The following is a 23652-nucleotide window of genomic DNA, read 5'->3' on the forward strand; positions in this document are numbered from 1 at the left end:
TCATATAGCTCATTAGAGAATATTCAGTAGAGTTCCCTATGCTACACAGTAAGTTCTTATTAGTTGTCTATTTTATATATAGTAGTGTGTATATGTCAATACCAAGCTGGGACTTTTCAGTTTATATTAGTTCATTTTAACCATGTTAAAAAAAACTTTGTTTTATAGTTTACTAAAAAGTCAGTATTTATTCTATTCCAGCCTCAGCAAATTATTTTAGCTTTGTTCAATATTTTTCCTATTGCCTGAAATAAATTCAGCTCTAGAAATAAAGCATGTAACTCTATTTGCATTTAAGATTACTTTACCAAATTCTGAATAGATTCCTTTAATTTCATCCTGTTTAAAATATCATTTCTGAATTATTCACAGAAGGATAATCGAAGTCCTCACTCCACCATAAATTAATTGGTTATACACTGTCTTGAATCTTAGATTATTCTATCAAATGTTTATAGGCAAGTTTTAAATGCTATAACAAAATCCTCAAAATTGCATTTTACTGGTGAAATATTTAATATTTGGAAAAACCAAATTCCAAATTGAATGTTAGCAATATGAAACAATATTTATTAGTAGTAACACAATCTGCTCTTTACATATCTAGTACCAACATAATTTACCAAGTTTTGTGACAACTTAGAAAAGGGACCAAAAGGATTAAAGTTTAAATCACAACACTTAAGTACAGGTAAGTTACTATAATAAGGTTATGCATATGGCAAAAAAATAAATTTTCTGCATTATATATTGATAGTAATACATAAAAGGCAAATAAGTTAAAAAGTATTTTTTACTTATCACCTTTAATGATACAGTAAATTTTTTAAATGCCCAGTTAATTAATGGCAACAATCCATATGCTTTCTTATCCACAACTTTTAATATATTATTAAAGATTGAGTTTGTAACTCAATGTGTTCTGTGTAGAGAACCAATGAGTTAATGTATACATTTCAGAAGCAAGCTGCATAGCTTTGAATCTTGGCTTCATTGCCCTAAATTACCTAAACTGTCTATATCTTGGTTTCCTCATCTGTAAATGGGAATGATAATAGTTGAATCTTCATCATAGAATTACTGTGACCATTAAATCTGTTATACATATGTAAAGCACTTAGTTAATGTATATAAAGCATGTGTCATCTAACACATGGTAAATATACATACCATTATTATTATTATGGTGCTATTTGTATAGTGTTTATGCAGACTTAATTTGTATAATGCAGCATTTTTTATTTGGATGGGGTGAATAATACATACTGTATTTACATATTATAATTGCATATCAATTATAAACAAAACAATAAGGTGTTAACAGTGGCTGATTTTGGATAGTGGGATAATGGTTGAATTTTGTTTTCTTCTTTTCAAAATGAGTAGCAAATAATTTTATAATTGGAAAATTAAGATAACGTATTTGCAAACAATGTATACATTTTGGCATGGATTAAATTTAAAAGATCTTCTCTAGGTGTGTAATTAAATTGGTACACCTCAAGTTTCCTGATATATGAGTCACTATGGAGAAAATACCAAGAATAGTTTGTAGACCAATAAGACCAAGCCTTTGATGTTAAGAAATGTCTAAGTCAAATATAAGATAGAATACAAAATATGCCATTCCAGTCACAAAGCACTAATGTGAAAAAGTTTTAAAAAGAGGTTTCCAAGGAAATAAACTAAGGTAGGATTTGAATTGAAGCTGGAAGAAGGACAAAATTAATTCCAGCAGAAAGGGTGGACAGGATAAGCAAATTTTTATTAAGATTCGCATTTATAGATTGCCCAGCAATTTACTACTCATGGGTCCTTATCTCCAAAAATGAGACCATATTCTGAGAGACATCATGAACAAAGACTAATGTAATTGCTGAGTTTCTCATTTGTCTTCCTGTCTCTAGTAACTGGATGCCCTTTGCTGAAGGAAAGTCAGCAGAACACTACAGAAAGATTTATCACCTACAAGCCTCATGAATGCACCTGGGATTCAATGCTAATTTTACCAAAAGCCCTGTGGCCTATTAAATCTGTGTCACACACGGTGAGTTTGCCTCTTTCTCTATGGCTGTTGTGGTTTGTCTCCTGCACTGTCGTTAATGATTGCTTTAATGAAGGAGTTTTTCATTTATTGGAGTGAAAGATACTTCTATCTTTAAAAGTAAAGCATGCAGATTTCTGATTTTTCTTAAAATGCAAGTAGTGGATTATCTAGAATTTTGGATTTTTTTTTTTATTATTACAAAGATAGTTGGCATGGTGGATTGAGGGCTGAAGATTGTGAGGAATCTTACCCAGGTTTACTCCCACTTTATTTGGAGCAGCCCATTTTGAGTGAATTGCACTCAAGTAAGAAGGACTGACAAGAAGACTCTGTCATACACTCAGAAAAAGATGCTGAAACACATACTTCATGGCTCAAATTCTCCCCTGGACAAATAAGGCTGCTTTGAACAGCCCTGTATGTCCAAGCAGAACAAGATGTGCATTTGGCATGCAAAGCAAGCTTTTAAAGCAAAGATTATTAAATAGCAATTTTAAAAAGATAAACGAAAATTAAAGTCGATACACGTTTGCTTTTGCTAACTTCCTTTGTACCATCTTCCTTAAGAGACACAGAAGGTGGCCAGATGCATGCAGTGCATTTATGGATCGTTGTGGAAGAAAAGTTTACTAAGACATGCAAGAACAGTGGGCAAAAATTTTAAGATTTGTTGTTGAATACTTAGATTAACTCTTGAGAATTACTACTCAAATGACTATTTTTACTACTGTGTATTTTATCCTATGGGAGCTCTACTATCCTAGGAATTATAAATGAAGTATTTGCGTGGTGCTTAAACCATTTTAAGTGGAGTCTGAAAGAATCCAGTCCCTTGATCAGATAATTATTATTTTTCTTAGATTTCAGCTGAATTCTGGAAAACTACCAGTGACCATGTCACCATTCCACGTTCTTTTGCCTCCTTTCAAGACAACAGGAAACATTCTATTTCCACACAGAAGTGTTAACAACACCTGTATTCCTTGCCTCAGTAACGCTATGTCCTGTCATCTGAGAAGCCTGGGCATACCAACTCACTAACTCCTCACATGCCTTTGACCATTTTCTGGGAGTCATCCTCCCAGCAGCCTTCTTCTGGCCTTCCCTACTCACCCATCTTGTTTGAATATCCTTGTCCATCCAGGCACGAACACCACCCAGAGCATACCTATAGCATAGCTTTTTTTTTTCTTTTTTCTAAATTAAGTTATAGTTGATGTACACTATTATATGTTTTGGGTGTACAACATAGTGACACAATTTTTAAAGGTTATAGTTCATTTATAGTTATTATAAAATAGTGGCTATATTCCCTGTGTTGTACAATATAAGCTTGTACAATAGCTTATTTATTTTGTACATAGTAATTTGTACCTCTTAATCCCCTACCCCTATGATGTCCCTCCCCCGTCCCTCACCCACTGGTAACCACTAGTTGGTTCTCTTTATCTGTGAGTCTGTTTCTTTTTTGTTATATTCACTGGTTTGTTTTATTTTTTAGATTCCACATATAAGTCATATCATACAGTAATTGTCTTCCTCTGACATATTTCTTTTTTTTTTTAATTTATTTACTTTTGGCTGCATTGGGTCTTCATTGCTGCATGCAGGCTTTCTCTAGTCATGGTGAGTGCAGGCTACTCTTCGTTGTGGTGCGTGGGCTTCTCATTGCAGTGGCTTCTATGTTGCGGAGCACGGGCTCTAGGTGCGCAGGCTTCAGTAGTTGTCAGTCATGGGCTCTAGAGCGCAGGCTCAGTAGTTGTGGTGCAAAGGCTTAGTTTCCCTGCAGGATGTGGGATCTTTGTTCCCTGACCGGGGATGGAACCCATGTCCCCTGCACTGGCAGGCGATTCTTAACCACTGTGCCACCAAGGAAGCCCCTATCTGACATATTTCACTTAGCATAATATCCACCAAGACCATCCATGTTGTTGTAAATGGGAAAATTTTCTTCTTTTTTATGGCTGAGTAGTATTTCATTACATTCACCATTCAGTATATTCGTATTTACCGTTGCACTGGGGCCTACGGGGAATATTGTAGGCATTTGGTTTATTTTTAAATTAATGTTCATTTCATATTGGAGCATAGTTGACTTACAATGGTGTGTTGGTTTTAGGTGTGCAGCAACTTGATTCTGGTATACATAGATGTATGTCTACTCTTTTTCGCATTCCTTGCCCCTATAGGTTATTACAGGCTGTTGAGTAGACTTCTCTGTGCTATACAGTACGTCCTTTTGGATGGTGTGTGTTATTAGTGTGTATATGTGAATCCAGAACTGCTGATTAACCCTGCTCCCCGATGTTTCCCCTTTGGCAACCCTAAATTGGTTTTCTAATTCCATGAGTCTGTTTCTGGTTGGTAAATGAGTTCATTTGTATCAGTGTTAAGATTCCACCTATAAGTAATACCCTATGATATTTGTCTTTCTCTCTCTGACTTACTTCTCTTAGTATGGTCATCCGTAGGTTCATCTATGTTGCTGCACATGGTATTATTTCCTTCTTTTTTGATGGCTAATATGCCCTTGTGTATAGGTGCCACAGCGTCTTTATCCATTTTTCTTTTGATGGGCTTTTGTTTGAATCCCATTCTTGGCTATTGTCAGTAGTGCTGCAATGAACATTGGGGTGCATGTGAGTTTTCCAAGTATAGTTTTCTCCAGATATACTCCCAACAGTGGCAATGCATAACATAACAATGTTGTGTTAGTTTCAGGTGTACAACAAAGTGAATCAGTTATACATATACATATATCCACTCTTTTTTAGATTCATTTCCCATATAGGTCATTACAGAGTACTGAGTAGAGTTCCTTGTGTTATACAGTGGGTCCTTATTAGTTATCTATTTTATACATAGTAGTGTGTATATCTCAATCCTAATCTCCCAATCTATTCATCTCTGCCCACCCCCAAAACCTCTTTTCTTAATGATTTTTAAAAGACGTCTTCTTGAGAAAATGTGGCCAAGGAAAATTAATGTGGACTCATAACAATAGCTTGGCATTTTTCCCCTTTTCCTATTTTTTGGTTCAATTTGTAGAAACTAGGGATTAGCACTGTTCCCTGAATATGTAGTAGGAATTACCTATAAACTTTTCCTTGTCTAGGTCTTTCTAAGAGAAAACTTACCATTAGTAATACGATATATTTAGTGGCTATTATTCTATTTAAGTTGTTTTTTCACCTTTTACTAATTTTGTCACTACATTTTTACATTGTCCATTTAATGTGGTTTTCTGATGTACTGTTAAAGTATTATTCACAACATAATTTGATACGTTTCAATATGTCTTTTATATCTTTAGTTATTTCCCTTCATTCTATATGTTGTTTGCATTCACAGTCTTTTACTGATGATCAATTTTTTCAAATGTATGTCTGACTTACTGATCTTTAAAAAACAGCTTTCAGTTTTGTAAATCATATTTCTGTCTTCCATTTCATTTAATGACATTATCTTTATTATTCCCTTGTTTAATTGTTTGCTGTTGTCTGTTTATTCTGTTAATCCTTTTCTGTCTTCTTTATTTGAAGGCTTAGATACTTAATATTCTTTTTTACTCTCTAAATAATGTTTTCAAAACCGTACGTTTACCTCTATTCACTGCTGTACTAGCTTTGAATTGTGTCCTAGAATGAGAAGTACACATTCTATAACAGTTCATTGTTTTCTTAGCTCCACTTGCTGCATTGGTCTGGTATCCTTTATATTTTTCAAATACTTGTCCCCTCACAGGGAAAATTTGCTCAGTAACCTTAATTTGATACAGAGCTTATTCATTTCATCCCAGATTTCTGTTGAAGCAAAATACTATGGTCCCTTTTAAAAATATTTATTTGGCTGCGTCGGGTCTTGGTTGTGGCAGGTAGGATCTTCATCGCGGCGCGTGGGCTTCTCTAGTTGCCGCGCTCGGGCTTCTCTCTAGTTGTGGTGCGCAGGCTCCAGAGTGCCTGGGCTCAGTATTTGCGACCTTCTTAGACAATTTGGCTATTATATTTACTTAGTTTTCTCAAAGAGTGAGGAACAAAATATTAAGGTTAAGAATTGAGAAAAGCTTTAAAAATGAACATCATGTAAAAGGGATACCTTCTCCCCAAGGACAACAGCAGATTATAAATTGAGCTGCCACAAATCTTCCCAGATTTTAACGTTAAATCTCATAATTTTCAACTGCTATTTTAAATAATGAATGTAAATTTCAAAAAGAAAAATCATGTGCAATATGATATTAATTTTGCTCAAAATATCACATTTATATACATAAAAGATTAGGAAGTATATATGAAAATATTTAAAGTGATTACGCAGAGTACAATTTTTTAATATTTTATATATTTTCTAAATTTTCTTCAGTTTATACATTACTTTAGCAAATAGAAAAGAAACAATAAAAGCTAATAAGCAATGCTAATAAAAATTAAAACCAAGCTAAAATCATCCCTCTCAAAAACAAGCAAATTTGTACCACAAGTTGTCCCTTTAAAATTTTTGTCCCTTTAAAACTTTGTTTCCATAGTTTAACAATCAAGTTATATGTTTCCTACCTGGGTCTGGCCTAGAACAGTGAATATTTTCATGTCTGGTAGATATTTATAGGTGGAATATTAAACTTTATTATTTCCAGAAGGGTTGAGCCAAATCAAAAGTTGGCTCTCTCAGTAAGACCTTTGAAAAAAAATTATGTTGAAAGAAAAAGGGTTCAAAAATGATTTCTATCTACCTGAAATAATGCTATAAAGGACTATGATTTCAGAGAAGGGGAAGCTAAACCTGAGAATACTACCAGCTAAATTGCTTAATACAGACCCGTGTGGCAAGAAATGTCATGGGAAGAGATGCTCTGGTCATATGAAGCAATTTCAGATCAAGCCTTAACATTCAAATCACATTACCCTTAGTGCTGCAGTAAATGACTTCTTTTTCTCATACTGGGTTTTAATCATCTGACTAGCAAGATGGGACTATGGGCTGAATAATCTTTAAAGTCCCATCCATCTCTCAGTTTCTATCTCTGAGTTCACATATATTTAATTATGAGGAAATTCACTACCAACATATTTAAGCTATTTATTTACCACCAAAATAATGCAAAACTATTTTATATGCAGATAAAATATCTAAAGAGCAAAAACAAAGCTATAAGATTATTAGAAGACAGTAGGAGTGAATATTTTAAGGTCAGTGTGGAAAGGCCCACTTAAAAAGGAGAAATGTCTAGATACAACCACCAACAGGCTTGGAGAAAATATTTGTAACACATATAGCAGACAAGGAGTTAATATTCCTGATATACACAATAGTGAAAGAAATAGAAAAAGAAACCATACATATAAAAATATATAAATAATATGAACCTAAAAGTCATAGGGTACCTATAGACAGCCAATAAATACAAGGAAATACGCTATCTTCACTATTAGCAGGGAAATGCAAATGAAAACCAAATGCAATACAATATCATATGCATTGGATTTGCAATAATTAAATTAATAGCATTAAATGCTGGTTAGGGTCTGTAGAAATGTATAGTATTCTACAGTTTTTGTAAGTATAAAATAGGCATAATATACTTGGAGAATACTTTAGAGTATCAATCAATTTTTTAAAAATAGATATACAATTTGATCCATCACTTTTACTTCTTGGAATCTATTCTTCAGAAAGAGTGCTATTTATATGCAAAGTTATGTATAGAACACTGCAGTTTTAAGTATTATTTGTAAAGCAAAAAACCTGGAAGGAAAAACTAAAGGTACACCAATGTAAGAATAGTACATCAATATAACGTGCTACAACACAGCAATTTTTCAGTGAAATAAATCTACATGTACTCACCTGAAAAAGTAGTCCATGGTAAGTGAATATTGTAAGACAAAACCAAAAGACATACTATTTTGGCTCATACTGCATATTTATATGTAGGTATGTGCATGTGTGCATATATGTAGTTATGTACTTCTGTCTATACGGGCTTTAGTCTGGGTATTTATAATGATGGTGATGATGATGATAGCTAATATTTACTAGGCCCTTACCTTGTGCTAGGCACTATCCTAAGCACTCTACATGGATTGATTTAACTAATCCTCAGAACTACCATATGAACTAGAGATTAGTATTCTCCTTTTTTAAAGAGACCGCAAACAGCCCAAATCACCCAGTAAGTGACAGAGCTAGAATTGATTTCAACAGTTGTTCTCCAGAACCTGCATCTCTTAAACCTTTAATTAAAATTCTCTGAATGGGTCTGGCCTGAAACAGGACAGTAGACCAGACGGCCTGGCCTGGATAATGTCATCAAGCTCCTAGGATCCCAAGGGTCCTAGCCTTTCTTCTCTGAGTCATCCATGAGCAGTTTGAGAGCTCTTGTGCATTTTTTAAAGGCTTGGGCACCTTTTCTTCTCCAACAATAGGTAGCTGAATTCTGTCTGATCTCTCAATTAATATCTCTCTGGAATAAAATGGAGGATTAGTGAATTTAAAATATTAAGGTCCTATTAGGTAAGAAATAGATTTGGTGGAAAATACTGTCACTTGTATGATGAGAATCTTTTTATTGGTGCCACAATAATATTGATTTAATTCTGAGGTTGGTGAGAATATTGATAATTAAGAGCTGAAAGCAGTGAGAAGAAATGTTCAATATTTGCATACAGTTGTACAACAATGGTGAGCTAGCGATGGACCTAGTCACATGCTTACTGTCAATGGTCAAACAATTGCGTTAACAATCGGTAAAGACCCAGATATAAACTGCTGCTTATATTTCTTTGTGAAAGTTTTGAAAAATGAAGTGACTATCAAAAAAAAAACAAAAACTGATGCCATCATCAGGATTATGTGGAGATTATCCAGCATTTACTTTAGAAAAACAGAGCAGCGATTTCCAAATCTCATTCAAACCAGATGCAGTTTAAAACAAGTAAAGTAGTTTTCCAATGAGAAAAATTTTGTCTCTTTCAGGGAATTTTAGGACAACTTTTAAGAGTCATTCAACCGTGCTGCATTTTTATCTCATTCGTACAACAAATATGTTTCTAAAACATCTTTTCAAAACAATTATTTTGCCAGTTATACATATTCATTGCTATATATAGTTTATTTATTTTTTTCTTCTAGTTTTATTGAGATATAATTGACATACAGCACTGTACAAGTTTAAGGTGTACAGCATAATGATTTGACTTACATACATCATGAAATGATTACACAGTAAGTTCAGTGAACATCTATAATCTCATATAGATACAAAATAAATAAATAGAAAAAAATTTTTTCCTTGTGATGAGAGCTCTTAGGATTTATTCTTTTAACTTTCATATGTAACATACAGCAGGGTTAATTATATTTATCATGCTGTATATTACATCCCAAGTACTTATTTATCTTATAACTGGAAGTTTGTACCTTTTGACTACCTGCACCCAGTTCCCCCTCCTCCCACCCCCGCTGGCAACCACCTGTTTATTCTCTGTGTCTATGAGTCTGTTTTTGTTTGGTTACGTTTGTTCATTTGTTTTGTTTTTTAGGTTCCATGTATAAGTGAAATCATATAGTATTTGTCTTTTTCTGTCTGACTTATTTCACTTAGCTAGCATAATACCCTCTACATTGCTATATATTTTCAATTAAATGTAAATGCCATCCTAGTGCAAATAATAACTGAATGTTTATTGAGCATATGCTATAAATGTTCTAGTTACTTGTTATGTATATTTAATGCACAATCTAATTTAACCTTTACAACAATGTGCCTGTTTTCATATATCTGTGTGTGTGTGTGTCTGTGTGTGTGTGTGTGTGTGTGCGCGTGTATGTTCGGTATATATTCATCACCACCACTTTATAGTTGGGGAGGTTGAGGAGGTTACTAATTTGCCAAAGGCCATATGGCTTATAAATGGAGCATCTGGAAATCAAACCCAGGTAGTTGGGTTTTTGTTTTTTGTTTTTAAATGCAAAGTACAGATTCCTAACTACTACACTCAGTGCCCATAAGAGCTACAGTCATGAAAAGGGCAGGAAACGGGTTTCAAGCATTTTTTCCTCTCTAATTTTATCACTGGAAAACCAACTCTAAAAACCACACTAAACTATATCTCCTAAACTACCAAGTATTTGATATATTCATTTGCCTACAAAATTTGATGCACAAACCGGTGTTTCATTCTTCTCTTTAACTTGAAGAAAGCCTTTTCTACGTTTTCTAGGACAGAAGAAAAAACAAATGTAACTGCCGTATTTTTTAATGAATGTAGGAGAACATTCAATTATTTCACTGGTTGAAACAGTTAAAATATTCAAATTTAAAACTATTTTTCTTTTATTGAGGTAGAACTTAAAACTTTTTTTTTTTCTATTTCTATTTCATCATGAAACTTTAAAACTTTCTTAGCAGATGGGCAGAGTACTTTCTGCAAAAATGATTCACTTTTAGTCTCATAATCCCACGTGGGAAAGTTGAAGGCTACGTAAATTGAAAATCTGTCCTGGTCATCCAAATGACAAAAGAAAGTTAACCTCCTGGTGACCTTTTGAAAGATGTCAACCTTCTCTAAAAAATCAGCTTAATTTACTTGATATGACAAGGGAAAGAAGCCAACTAGTTATATTGTTATATCAGAAAAACTGCTTGGCAGAAACCTCCAGAGTTCTCATCAGCCTCTCAACATTCTCCTTCAGATTTTAGTACTCATAATTTAAAATGTTTAAAGTATGAATTTTAAAATAAATGTCACTAATTTTCAACAGGTATTTTAATGTAGAAAATTCTCCCTGAAACAAAATACTCATCAGTCTAAACCGTGTCAATAACATTAACCAATTTCACTCACCAATCTTTTTGGGCAACTGTTCTCTGTACTGTCTTTTGGAAATTGCAAACAAACAAAAAATGAAACTTCCTTTGCAGAGTTATTTGATTATAATAACTACTCATTACTTGACAGTTTAATTTTGAAATTGCTCAATGAAAGGGAGAGCAACGTTTGTAGACAGGAGCTGCCCCACATAAACTCGGAGAAGAAGAAATCTTGCTAATGCTTTCTGCACACGTGGAAAAGCAGCCCACACCTGCCAGTTGTTTTGGAAATGGGAGACGTGTGTCAGGCCGTGCTTCATCCTGAATGTGGCTGGCCTTTTGGACTGGCATCATAAGCTTTCCCAAATGTGTCCAGCCATGCAGCTCTAGGAGCTTTATTCCCTTCGTAAATATTTCAGAATGCAATTATAGCAAAATGATTTTTAAAATCACACAGAGCCAGAACTTATAATTTTTTAAGGAAAATTTTTTATGATGAAGAATTTAAATCTTATACAAAAGTTGGCTTAAGAGAGTAGTGGACCCCTAAACTCCCGTCACTCAACAACAACAATTGTTACCACTTTGCCAATTTCATTTCATCTATCCCTCCCCAACTTTCTTCCTGGTGTACTTAAAGGTAAATCCCAGACTCTGTGTTGTTTTACTCATAAGTATTTTACTATATCTCTAAATGAGAATGAGATGCTTTTATCTTTTAACTTCTTATTGTTAAGGAATATATACATTGCATTTTTGCCATTATTTAAATAATTAGATATTGCAATACTTAATAAAGGCCATAAATGCAAGAGGATAGTAATTAAGACCATTGGAAAGAATGTAGTTGAAAGGGAGGGAATATTTTCCCCATTTTTCTGCCTTCTCTTTAAGTACTCACCATGCTGTTTCCTTCTTGCAGTTTCCTTGATTCATTAAGTAAATATATTTTCTGGGTCATTATAAGTTTTGAAACTAGAAAAAAAAGAAAGGCCAACATAAATGCAATATAAAGCATATTATCCTTAATTATTTGAACGTTTTTGTAATGATAGGTTATTATAAGGGTGCAGGATTTCATGTCATAGAAACCAGTATTTTTCTACACATTCTTAAATCAGACAGTCATAAAATAGTAAATTAGTAACCCAGGTTTTAAAATTCATGTGAAACACTTCCTGGGTTAAAGATGTTTCTTTATGTCACACAAACTAAAAGAACATACAGGAAAAAATGGAATTAGAATCACTACATTCAACTTCAATAATCCTCTCTGTGCTATTCTTTAGACCTCAGAAATTCTTTAAATCCCTACATAATTTTTATTATAATAGGTCTAAATTTTATATATTGATATATATATATATGCCGACGTTTTAAAAAACTCTGTCACATAGATGGATGAATGGAGGGATGGGTGGATGGATAGATAGATAGGTAGATTTTTAAAATTTTGTTGCTCTTTTTAATTTTGTTTGCTTTGGGATTTTGGATCTCAGGTGCACAGAATTGAATTGATTATACTCCTTGGTTCCTGGCAAGTTTTTATTGTCAACCAGTGCACCTTCTCTCTTTTATGTTTTATTTCATGATTTTTCTCATTCTTTCCTGCATCATCAGTCCCCTTCCTACCCCCACCAGGCTCCCACTCACATGCAGTTTAATGTATGCTTTTCCAGTCCACATTCCACAGGGTTCATGGTCATTTGCAATGTGTGCATTCATGAAATTCAATTTTATTAATGTAGATATGCTTTTAATGGCACAAATGGCATCACATTCTGTTTCTTACTATTCTATTCAACTTTATAGTTTTGAAATCTGCTTACACTGCTATCTTTTCCATGCTGATCATTGCCTCTGGCACTAGTATTCCTCTCTTGCATATTCATATACCACACATTACTTAGGCCTAAAAAATATTTTCCTGTTTTTGGACTTCTAGGTTGCCTTCAACTTCTTTCTAGCACAATATGCTTTGGTGGGCATCACTGTACATGCCTCTTTGTGCACCTGTGAACAATATCACTGGAATACACATCCAAGAGTGGAATTTGGGGGCACAAAAGATATGCCTACAGTTTTCACTAAATACTGTCAGATTGCTGTCGAGATTGCTACATCATGTTAGAGCTGCCCCTCTAAATATTATATGAGATTTCTTATTTCCCCACATCCTTGCCAGCCTTTCATGTTATCTTTCTAATTTTTAACAACCTGCTGGCTATGAAATGGTGTAACAGAGCAGTAAAGTTGTAGTGGTTGTAGAGGTGAGGAGTGTTGCCTCAAATGCTAGCTCTCCCACTTACTACTTGTGGGACTTTCTGTTCCTGGTTTCCTAATTTGTAAAATGAGACAATAATGATGCCTAGTTCATAGAGTTGCTGTAAGGATCAGAACAGAACCGTTACACTTTAAAAGCACATAGAATAATGGCTGGCCTTTGTAAGCACTCAAATATTGGCTGTTTATGTAGTTCCTTCAATTAATAGCGAGGCCCAAATCAATGAACACTCTTTGTATATCTAGTGGCCACATGACTCCATATCTTTACAGCATTTTTTCATAAAGTTCCTTGACTTTATTCTTTCTGCATTCTTTTTTTTGTATATATTCTTGATATCCTTAGTTATTTACAGAAATTGAAAAGATTTTTCACTCAGTCTACCCCCATCATTTAATTTTGTCTTCGTTGTCCAATTTTAAAACCATATCTTTAGTTCCATGTAGCTATCAGTTTTTCCCTTTATATTTCATGCTATTTTTGGTATTGTTTAAGAAATCTTTTTCTACTCTGAAATCATAGACACATGCAATTTTATATATTTAAAATTTTTTGAATTTGTATCTTATTTTATATCACATTATTCTAATCATTTGATAATCTTGTTGAACTTTCTTGTTCTATCAGATTGTCAGTAGGATTCTTAGACTTTTAATTTTCAGATTATCATCTGCAGATAATGAGTTTTGTTTCTTTCTAGCAATTCCTAATATCTTCTATTTCTTTTTCTGGTCTTTCATTGTCCACACCTTCCTGTACCCTCTTGAAAATTACTGACATACTGGGGTTCCTGTTGTCTTTTCTTATTAGTTTTTTCCAATCTTAAATTAAATCATTCTAAAATGTTCCCATTTGATATGTTATTGCCGTCATTTATTATTATGTCATTAGGTTAAGAAAGTTCCCTTCTTCCTAGCTATCTAGTTTTCTAAAAATGTTGACATAAAGGGATTTTATTTGTTTTTAATATATTGAGATTATCTTATTTTTTCCTTTAAACAAAACTCACTTTTTACTTGGTTGGATAAAATTTTAGATCTGATATTGGTGTTAATGTTCATAAATGAAACTAAACTGTAATTTTATTTTCTTGAACTGCCCTCATTGGGGTTTATGTGCTGTAATTGCTTCATGAAAATAATTTTAGCAGCTTTTCTTTTTTCCTGTTTTCCAGATATATTAGTATACAATAGAGGATATACATGGTAAAACTCACATATAAAACTTCTTGGATCTGGTACTTTACAGAAGAAAAGATTTTGCTTTTTAAGCAGCATTGTTTATTTAGCGTATATTGGTCAATTAAGATTTTCTGTTTCTTCTTTTGTTAATTTTGGCATTTTACATTTTCTAGAAATATACCCATTTTGCTTTGAAATTCAAATTTCTTGACATTAGTTTAGAATATTTTTTGATTTTTAAAATATTCATGTTATTCTATAGTTAGATTACTTTTACAAATTATGTCATTTCCTGGAACCAAGAAATATATATTCCCCAAGGTCCTGTCAACTCTCAATCTCTACCTCTGGTTCTAAGATTAAAAAAACCATAGTCTTACTGAGGTAAATCTAAATACATGTCAATTCAATTTACTATTCTTCATGAATTAGGCTATCTCACCTGGTTAGGACCTAGATATGTTAGTATTGACACTTGTAGATGTTGAGATGATTCCTGTGGTTTAAATGGTGAGTTCAACACTCTGATTGCCTGGGTTCAGGTGCCAACTCAGCACTGAGTACAAATATGACTTTGGACAAATTTCTTATCCCATCTCTATCTCCATTTTTCCTTTGTGAAAAGGGAGATGATAATAGTAGCACCCACCTGGTATGATCGTTGTATGATTAGGTTGGCAATGCTTGTAAAAACACTTAAACAGTACATGGCACACACAAAATACTCAAAGTAATATATGTTTATTTACAATTTAAAGCTAAATATGAACATACCAATGTGTATCTTGTTTTACTTTTCTTTCATTCACTTTTTATAAAAAACTTTCCAATTGCTCCATATTATTCTAAATATAACTTTTCGTAACTTTTAAATATTATCAAATCCTTTCATATCATCTATGGATGTACTTGTATAACTTTTACTCCTTTAACTTTGAAGATAAGCCTATTATTAGAATAGCAACAAACATAAATAAAAGCTAAATATATATATATTTAGTTTCATATGTATATGTGCATATATATATGACACAAATGTATCATATATTCAATTATAAAAAATCTAGGAATAAGAATTTTTTAAAATTCTGAAATAATATTGACTTTTATAAACCAAGACATGACCAAATGCCAAGATTATGCTGTGTCCCCAAAATAGTAGATTAAATTAATGTTAAAATTAATAGACATGTTTCCAAAGAAGACATATAGATGGCCAACAGACACATGAAAAGATGCTCAACATCACTAATCATCAAGAAAATGCAAATCAAAACCACAATGAGACATCATCTCATACCTGTCAGAATGGATATTATCAGGAAGACAACAAATAACAAGCATTGGTAAAGATGGAGAAAGGAGAACCTTCGTGTACTGTTAGTGGAAATGGATTTACACAGCCACTGTGGGAAAACAGTATGGAGGTTTAGTTGATTTACAATATTTATTTTAAAAATTAAAAATAGAACTGCCATAAGATCCAGCAATTCCACTTCTGGGTATTTTTCCAAAGAAAATAAAAAATACTGATTCAAAACAATATATGTATGCTTATGTTCACTGAAGCATCATAGCCAAGCTATGGAAGCAACCTAAATGTCTGTCGATAGATGAATGGATAAAGAAATGTGGTGTGTGTGTGTGTGTGTGTGTGTGTGTGTGTGTGTGTGTATACACAATGGAATATTGCTCAGCCATAAAAAAGAATGAAATCTTGTCACTTGCAACAGTATGTATGGACCTAGAGGGTATTACGTTAAGTGAAATAAGTCAAACAGAGAAAGACAAATACTGTATGATTTCACTTATATGTAGAATATTAAAAAAAATGAACAGAACAAATTCATAAATACAGAGAACAAACAGGTGGTTGCCAGAGGGGATAAGGTTTGGCTGGACTAGTGAAAAGGTGGGGGAGATTAAGAGTACAAAAAAATGAGTTATGGGGATGAAATGTACAGCATGGGGAATATAGTCAATATAGTCAATTCTATTGTAATATCTTTGTATGGTGACAGATAGTAACTAGACATATCATGGTGATCATTTGTAGAAATATTGAATCACTGTGTTGTACATCTGGAACTAACATGATGATATAGTTCAATTATACTTCATTTTAAAAATATGTAGACACTGGGAGGAAATGCATCAAAATGCTAATGATGGTTATCTCTATGGGGTGGGGATTATGGGTGATTCTTTTTTTTTTTTTTTTTTTGCGGTACGTGGGCCTCTCACTGTTTTGGCCTCTGCCGTTGCGGAGCACAGGCTCCGGATGCACAGGCTCAGCGGCCATGGCTCACGGGCCCAGCCGCTCCGTGGCATGTGGGATCTTCCTGGACCAGGGCACGAACCCGTGTCCCCTGCATCGGCAGGTGGACTCTCAACCACTGCGCCACCAGGGAAGCCCTATCATAGTTTTAAAACCATGATTATCTTCAGATCTCTATTTGCATAAACATAATCTTAAAGCAAAACTATCATTTTAGATCATGAATCTCTGTGAGACGTTGTATCCTCAACCCTTCTCTTGGTTATATGCATTCTCTAATATGTAAACGCCTAAAGTAATGATGATGTCTTCTCTCAGTAATCTCACAGGGGTTAGCTATTTCCTATGTAATAATAATAATAGGTGATTTATATATAATAAAAATATTATGAAGAAAGTGCTGAGTCAATCTGCTGTGGTAAATAGGTTTACAAGAAATAAATTATCACAACAGCAGACGTTCAAGACCAATAAAACCTTCACTGTAGTATTGAGCCATGACCATGCCTTTATAGTTATAGTATTATATGCAATTTTAAACCAACTAATTGGTGAAAGAAAAAGTCCTAGATCCTGGCTGATCTAAAATTAAAAAGGTGACTTTTTTAAAAGTTCTTGTTTGTCTGGTATAGAGAGGAGGGATGGAAATACACTTCCTTAGAGTGCATTTTCACTTTTAATAATCACCTGCCTTTGATAAGTACTGGGGTTAAGAGCCCTTGCTGATTAGTAACCGTATTTATGGACTGTGTTCACAGGGCTTCTACATACATTACCTTTTTAATCTTCACACCACTCAAGTCTTCTGACTTCAGGTTCCATGCTTAAACCCTTAAATCATTTGGTAAATCAAACATGTTAATACAATTTAGCAGGATGACCAGTAAAAGAAATGTATTTTTTTTCTTTTTGCGGTACGCCATGGCCTCTCACTGTTGTGGCCATGGCCTGTCACTGTTGTGGCCTCTCCCGTTGCAGAGCACAGGCTCCGGACGTGCAGGCTCAGCGGCCATGGCTCACGGGCCCAGCCACTCCACGGCATGTGGGATCTTCCCGGACTGGGGCACGAACCCGTGTCCCCTGCATCAGCAGGTGGACTGTCAACCACTACGCCACCAGGGAAGCCCAAGAAATGTATTTTTAATTACATTCTTTCATTATTTATAATCAAAGAAAAGCAAATAAATAAAATACTTGAAGCATTTCCCTCTCTTGGAAAAAAAGGTGTACTTCCTGTCTTTCACATACGTTTAATTTCAGCAATTCTGTGGTCATGATGCAATAATGGAAATAAAATGAGATACCTCTCAACTCTAGATTTTATGATTTAGATAATGAAGACCACTGAAGCCAACTTTTTGTTTTTTTTTTTACTAACTCATTCCAATGAATTGCACAATGAATTAATTACAGTATTAACACTGTTATTTATTTCAAGGATTAAACTATCTAACATTTCCCCTTGGGCATTAACATTCTAGAAAAACACCTACCTTGAATTCAACCATGAGGCTCCACACCTCAAACCTCCAGATTCCTGTTAAAAACAAAAGCAAAAAACCTTATTCACCTTAGCTGTTTCTACCTGGGCTGAGAGAGGAAGCAGAGAGGATGCTGAAATTTAATGGATCCAAGAGAATAATGATGATGAAGATGAGTATCTTTAGTTAAACCTTAAAGAAATAGTAAAACTTCAATAGATGGATAATTGCATGAAGAGGAGAAAATAATCTAATTTTAAGAACCTAGGTTATGAGAGACAGAAAGAAAAATAAAGGCATGGAAAGGAAATGGCATCTGGTTTTAGAGACCTTTTTTGTATAGGAAATTGGCAGTCCGTATATGACTTAGACTTAGAAACATTATTCTTACAAGATTGGATTGGGAGAAGTGATTTAACCATTCATCAATCTCAGTTGAGTTTATACCAGGACTATTCCAGGTTTATATTTATTTATCCATTTAATGCTCATGACAATTTTACAAGGATTTGTGTCAGTAGTCCCATTTCACAGATAAGAAAAATGAGACACAGTAATGCAAAAAAAATGATAAACCAAAATATCAAAATTTTAAGTAAAAGAAGTTTAGTATTTTTCCTTTGTCTCAGCTTCCAATATGGCCCCATCTGGCACTGCTAACAATTCTGTATTTTAAACTTTGCTATTTTTATCATGATATTTTTGCATTAATTTTGATTTTTAAAATACTGCCTTAAAATAGTATTGATCTTGATTATTGAACTTTTTAGTGCACTTGTAAATTTTCCATCCCAGGCAGGTGCCTCACTTGCCTCACCCTATTGCCGGCCTAAGTAAGAGGGAATTTCACTTATACATCAAAGTTCCGTTTTATTTCTTTAATAAAAAGAAATTATTTCCTTTTATTTTTATTCATTAAAAGGAATTCCTTCACTAGAAGAAATGGAATTATGACTAAAACTGAAACAGAACTTAAGTGATCACTCTGATTTTTAAATTATCTTAAGTCCAGATCACCAGTTTTCATATTTTTTCCCTAGAAGAAAGAAGAGAACAAATAATTATCACTTTATAGATAAAACCAAGACATGTAACGGCTCAGTCACAAAGTTAAAGCTAAGCTTCCTGGTGCTGAATGGGACATACCATATTAGAAGCTTCTCTAGGGACAAATTTGGAAAATGAAAATATAAAGAATACTTATATGAACAAATCTAGGCCAAATAATTTGGATCGAAAGAGTAAGGTTTTGTAAAGAATATGTGCTTCTGAATTAGACACAGTGAGCTTGAATTCTCCTTCGGCCACTCACTAGCTGGGTGATCTTTGACAAGTTCTGAAGCCTCAGTTTCCTCATTTATAAAATAAGCCTTCTCAAACCTACCTATCACTGTTTGTGTTAGAAAGAAAAAAAGAGAACGTAGCTAATAGTATTTATCAATTAGGATCTCAACCTATGACAGATGGTACATACAAAACAGAAAAATTCAGGAGATTTTTTTTTTTAGAGGTTTTATATATATATAAGTAGAAGGACAGAGAAACCTAAAGGGATAATGCATCTGAGGGGACAGTTGCCTGAATCCAAACGAGAGAAAAGTCAGATAGAGTTATTTGTCTTTAAAAGTAGTGACCTTTGGTGGAGGAAGCCAAGGAAATAAATACTCTGACCTTACTGTCCTCTCTCCCTCTGATTTCCAACCAAACCCTAAGCTAGAGGGCATTGAAGCCCAGTTGCTTTAGCCCATGCAGGCTGGTCTTAAGGGAAGACTGCCAGGAACAGAAGGATGAAGAAGGGGTTTAGAGGAGCAAAAGGAAGCTCACCACCGCATAATAAGAGCTCCTAATTACTGAGCATTTTCTATGTAACAGACAAAAACACTTGCGCATTTAATCCAAATAACAATCTTTTAAGGTGAAAGCTATTATTTTCCCATTTTATAGATGAGGAACCTGAGGCTTACTGTAGTTAGGTGACTACAGAACCAAGAATGGACAGGGGAAGTGAATGAAAGCTATATTTGCCATGCCCCATCATTGCAGAAGAACATAAATGGTAGTGACTGGTTTCATAATTATCATCACTGTCATCAAAACCATTGAATTCCAACTCCTCTAGCAATTGTATTTCCAGGAATTTATCTGATAGTTATAATTCATGAGTATAATAAAGTATGTTCAGAAGTGTTGTTTGCAACATTGTGTTAGCAAAATATAGGCAAAATTTAAATGCCTATGAACTTGAACAGATTAAATAAGTTATAGTACATTTAAAAGATGGAATACCTTGATACCTTGTAGTCAGTAAAAAGAAGCAGCTCTATGAGTACTGGCTACTGATATTTTGATACATTGGTTCAGAACAGTGTGTATGTTACCATTTCTGTTAGAAAATAAAAATTACTCTGTTATCTGTATTCTTGTAGATGAAAGAATATCAAATATGTCTGGAAAAATACTTAAGAAACTGGTAACTCAGTTGCCTTTGGGGAAAGCAACCGGATGGCAGGTGAAAGAGAGATACATTTTTATTGCACACCTGTACTTTCGAAATTTTTTTACCATGCTCATGTAATACCTATTTTAAAACATAAATTAATTAAGGAAAAAATCAAATTGTATGTTATTAGTTACCTTCCGGGGACTTCTGTAATTTGGAAAACAGTGACAGAAAATGGACGTGCATAAAAACCAGCTTTCTTACTCTACATCATGAGCGATTTGCTTTCTCAATAACAATAAAATCCTTTGCCATATCAGCTTCAGTTAAACGAATGCAAAATAAGGAGTAAACTTCCATCTGTATTTTACAATGCTTTGCCCATGCTGCAAAAGCAAAAGCTGTAGGGAAAACAATGAGAAAATTAGCACCTTGAAGCCAGGTAACAGTTAACTCAGAAGGCAGGCTAAGCATAATATCACACTGAGAAACAGCCCAGCCTGAGAACACCTCAGGAGGACTGCTGTTGTTGTTGTTGTTTTTTAAAAAGCAAACTCTCTTGCCCAAAGGAGGCAGGTGGCAAATTAACCACAGCTCCCTAAACCCCTGGGGACTTACAGAGCTCTGTCCCCCGGGTAAGACCACTATCCTTCCAGGTTTTCACTCTTCCCAAGAAACCTGACATGCTGTTTCTCATGGCATTTTCAAAGGGAAGATCAGGACGGAAAAACTTTGTCCATCGGGAATGGCGAGACTGGCTGATAAAATGACGGAGTTGTTGATTAACTGTTACCTGGATAGCCAGTTTTTTTTTTTTTTTAAACGATGCGCCAACCTGAGTTTTAATTGTTGATCTCCTCCAGCTGTTGCCTGGGAAAATGTCCTTCCTTGGAGGAGGCATTTCCAGGAGTTTCAGCAAGTTGCCTTAGGATCTTATGGTTTCTGAGATTCGATTTTCTTCGGGTTGCGGGGAAGGACATAGGAGGTTGATACCAGGCGCTACGCTTCGGAGGAGAACGGATCGCCTACTCCAAAGCAACTCCGGCCTGAGCACTTAGCCCCTCCCGTTTGGGGGTCCCGGGGCTCCGCCCCCGCAGAGCAAACCGTATAAAACCGCTGCGACCAGGGTTCTTCCTGCAAGTCTGGGTTCAGTCCGACTCCAGGGTCAGCGAGGTACCCCGCCAACTTCCCGGAGCATCGCGTGCCCGAGCCATGGCCCAGGGGCTGTACCACGAGGAGTTCGCCCGGGCGGGCAAGCAGGCGGGGCTGCAGGTCTGGAGGATCGAGAAACTAGAGCTGGTGGCCGTGCCCGAGAGCGCTTACGGTGACTTCTACGTCGGGGATGCGTACCTGGTGCTACACACGACCCAGGCCAGCCGGGGCTTCACGTACCGCCTGCACTTCTGGCTCGGTGAGAGACTGCGGGCGGCCGGGCCCGGGCGCGCCCAGGTCGGGGAAGGGCGTGGCCGCTGGGGGTTGAGATTTGCGGGCTGGTGGGCAGGGCAGCGCTAGCCGGACGGGCCTGGAGACCCTTCGCGCCGGTTGAGCCCCCGTGGGCCTCCCCCCCCCCCCCCCGTTGGGCCTGGGCACCTTTTCCCCGCTGGCGTCCGCTCCTGCAAACGCGGGGCTCAGCGAAGTCGGGAGCAGTCTTACTTCACTAGCTTTGACCTTTGTCGTGTCCATCTCCCGGGTTTTGGCGCCGCTTCCTCTCGCTTCACGCCCTTTCACCTTCCAGTCTCCAAACCCACCTCCCGCCCGGGGCGGCCGCCGGCTGCACCCTGGCGCTGGCCAAGTTCGGCTCGCCTTCCGATAGGTTCAGTCCTGGTTCCCCTGTCAGCGAGGAGATGAAGTCAAACAAGTTTGTGGGCATTCGCCGCAGACGGCGAGAATTCCTTTAAGAAAATTATTTAGTTTTATTTTTTGCCCTTGGGCGTCAGCTTAGAGTTCTCTATTATTTGCGGCGATTAATGTTCTGGGCCGCTTTAAATCAGATTCCAGCCTGCCCCGCGCTGCTCGCAGGTTTGGCTAGGAGAAATTCCTGTTGATCAGGATGCTGGCGGCTTTATCAATATCAGTAAATAGCTTTGTATGGCAGAGTTTGTATTTAGATGAGTTGTTTTATAATAATAATTATTATTATTAGTTTTAAATTTATTATTTATGTATCTGAACAAGAAGACAGTTTGGAACAAAACAGCTCCTTCGTCAGTAGTAATTATTTTGGGCTTCACCGGCGCCAGGCTCTCAGGACACTGGGCCTTGAGTGTTCTACTTTTCCCCGTAAACATCCTGAATGTCTAACCTCTCCCTGTGAGATCCTGTGCCAGTGGGCACACCCCGTCTAACAACGCACCGATTATCTGAGCCTTATTGCCTTCTTTTAAAATCAGCTTGCCTCCCCTAGACTGTGTTTATTTTTAGTTTTATTCATGAGTCTATGGGGAAAACACACAAAACCACACACACATACACATTTTGAAGTCCCTGAAAGTCATTTTTTCCACTAACATTGGAAGATTTTAAGAAACAAAATGGTAGAGAACATTAAGTGATGTTCTCAATATTAGTAAAAACCCGGAGCAAACACTCCAAATGAGAAATCCATAGAGGGAGACAGCACTGTTTCATTACAGCACTTGATATTAAAATGTTGTGCTTGCTTGAGGAGGCTGAGGCTGCGATCTAAACTCATTTTGGTTTCCTAGTGTAATGTCACTGTTCCTATTATCACAGACAGTGATTTGCTTATATTTTATACCCCCTAAAAGAAACTCCCCACTGAAACCTTAATGTATAACTTGTGTTCATGAATGAATGATGCCACATAGAATAATAATGTCCTTACCTTGGTTTTTCTGTTTAGAACTTGGATCTGGAATGAGTAAAAGTATCTGAAATACCACATCTGTCATTTTGGTGAATTAAAATGTGAAAGAACTTCATATCATGCTGTGTAGACAGCAGTTAAGTTTGACTTTGTCAGAGGATTCCAAGGGGGCTTTAAACACAATTGTTTTAATTCTATAGGTTCTTCCTTATCCAGGTAAGTTCTTCAAGCACTGTGTTTCGTAGGGTTTACAGATTCGAATTAACCCGTTCATTTAGTGCTCACCAGTTTCAAAAAATGTAATA

At 35.6% G+C, this 23652-nt stretch overlaps 1 protein-coding gene and 1 long non-coding RNA gene across 4 annotated transcripts in view; one reads left to right on the top strand and one right to left on the bottom strand.

Annotated features, from left to right (window-relative positions):
• Nucleotides 1-9594: 9594 nt before the first annotated feature.
• Nucleotides 9595-22377, bottom strand: LOC116759637. Of its 2 annotated transcripts, none has more exons than XR_004351522.1 (5): nt 22174-22377; nt 18093-18136; nt 17376-17430; nt 11758-11831; nt 9595-10262 (listed from the first exon to the last, which is right to left on the bottom strand). It is a non-coding gene; the product is annotated as an uncharacterized LOC116759637 (long non-coding RNA). The 2 variants fall into 2 exon arrangements; XR_004351521.1 differs by lacking the exon at nt 22174-22377 and adding an exon at nt 21356-21490.
• SCIN (scinderin) overlaps nt 21559-23652 on the top strand; it is a 79643-nt gene continuing 77549 nt past the window's right edge. For both annotated transcript variants that reach the window (XM_032643633.1, XM_032643635.1), the window contains exon 1: nt 21559-21931. In XM_032643633.1, the coding sequence (XP_032499524.1) occupies nt 21733-21931 (199 nt within the window). In that variant the 5' untranslated portion in view covers nt 21559-21732. The remainder of the gene's footprint in view (nt 21932-23652) is intronic.

The sequence above is a fragment of the Phocoena sinus genome, chromosome 9, assembly GCF_008692025.1.
Source record: "Phocoena sinus isolate mPhoSin1 chromosome 9, mPhoSin1.pri, whole genome shotgun sequence".
Lineage (NCBI taxonomy): Eukaryota > Metazoa > Chordata > Mammalia > Artiodactyla > Phocoenidae > Phocoena > Phocoena sinus.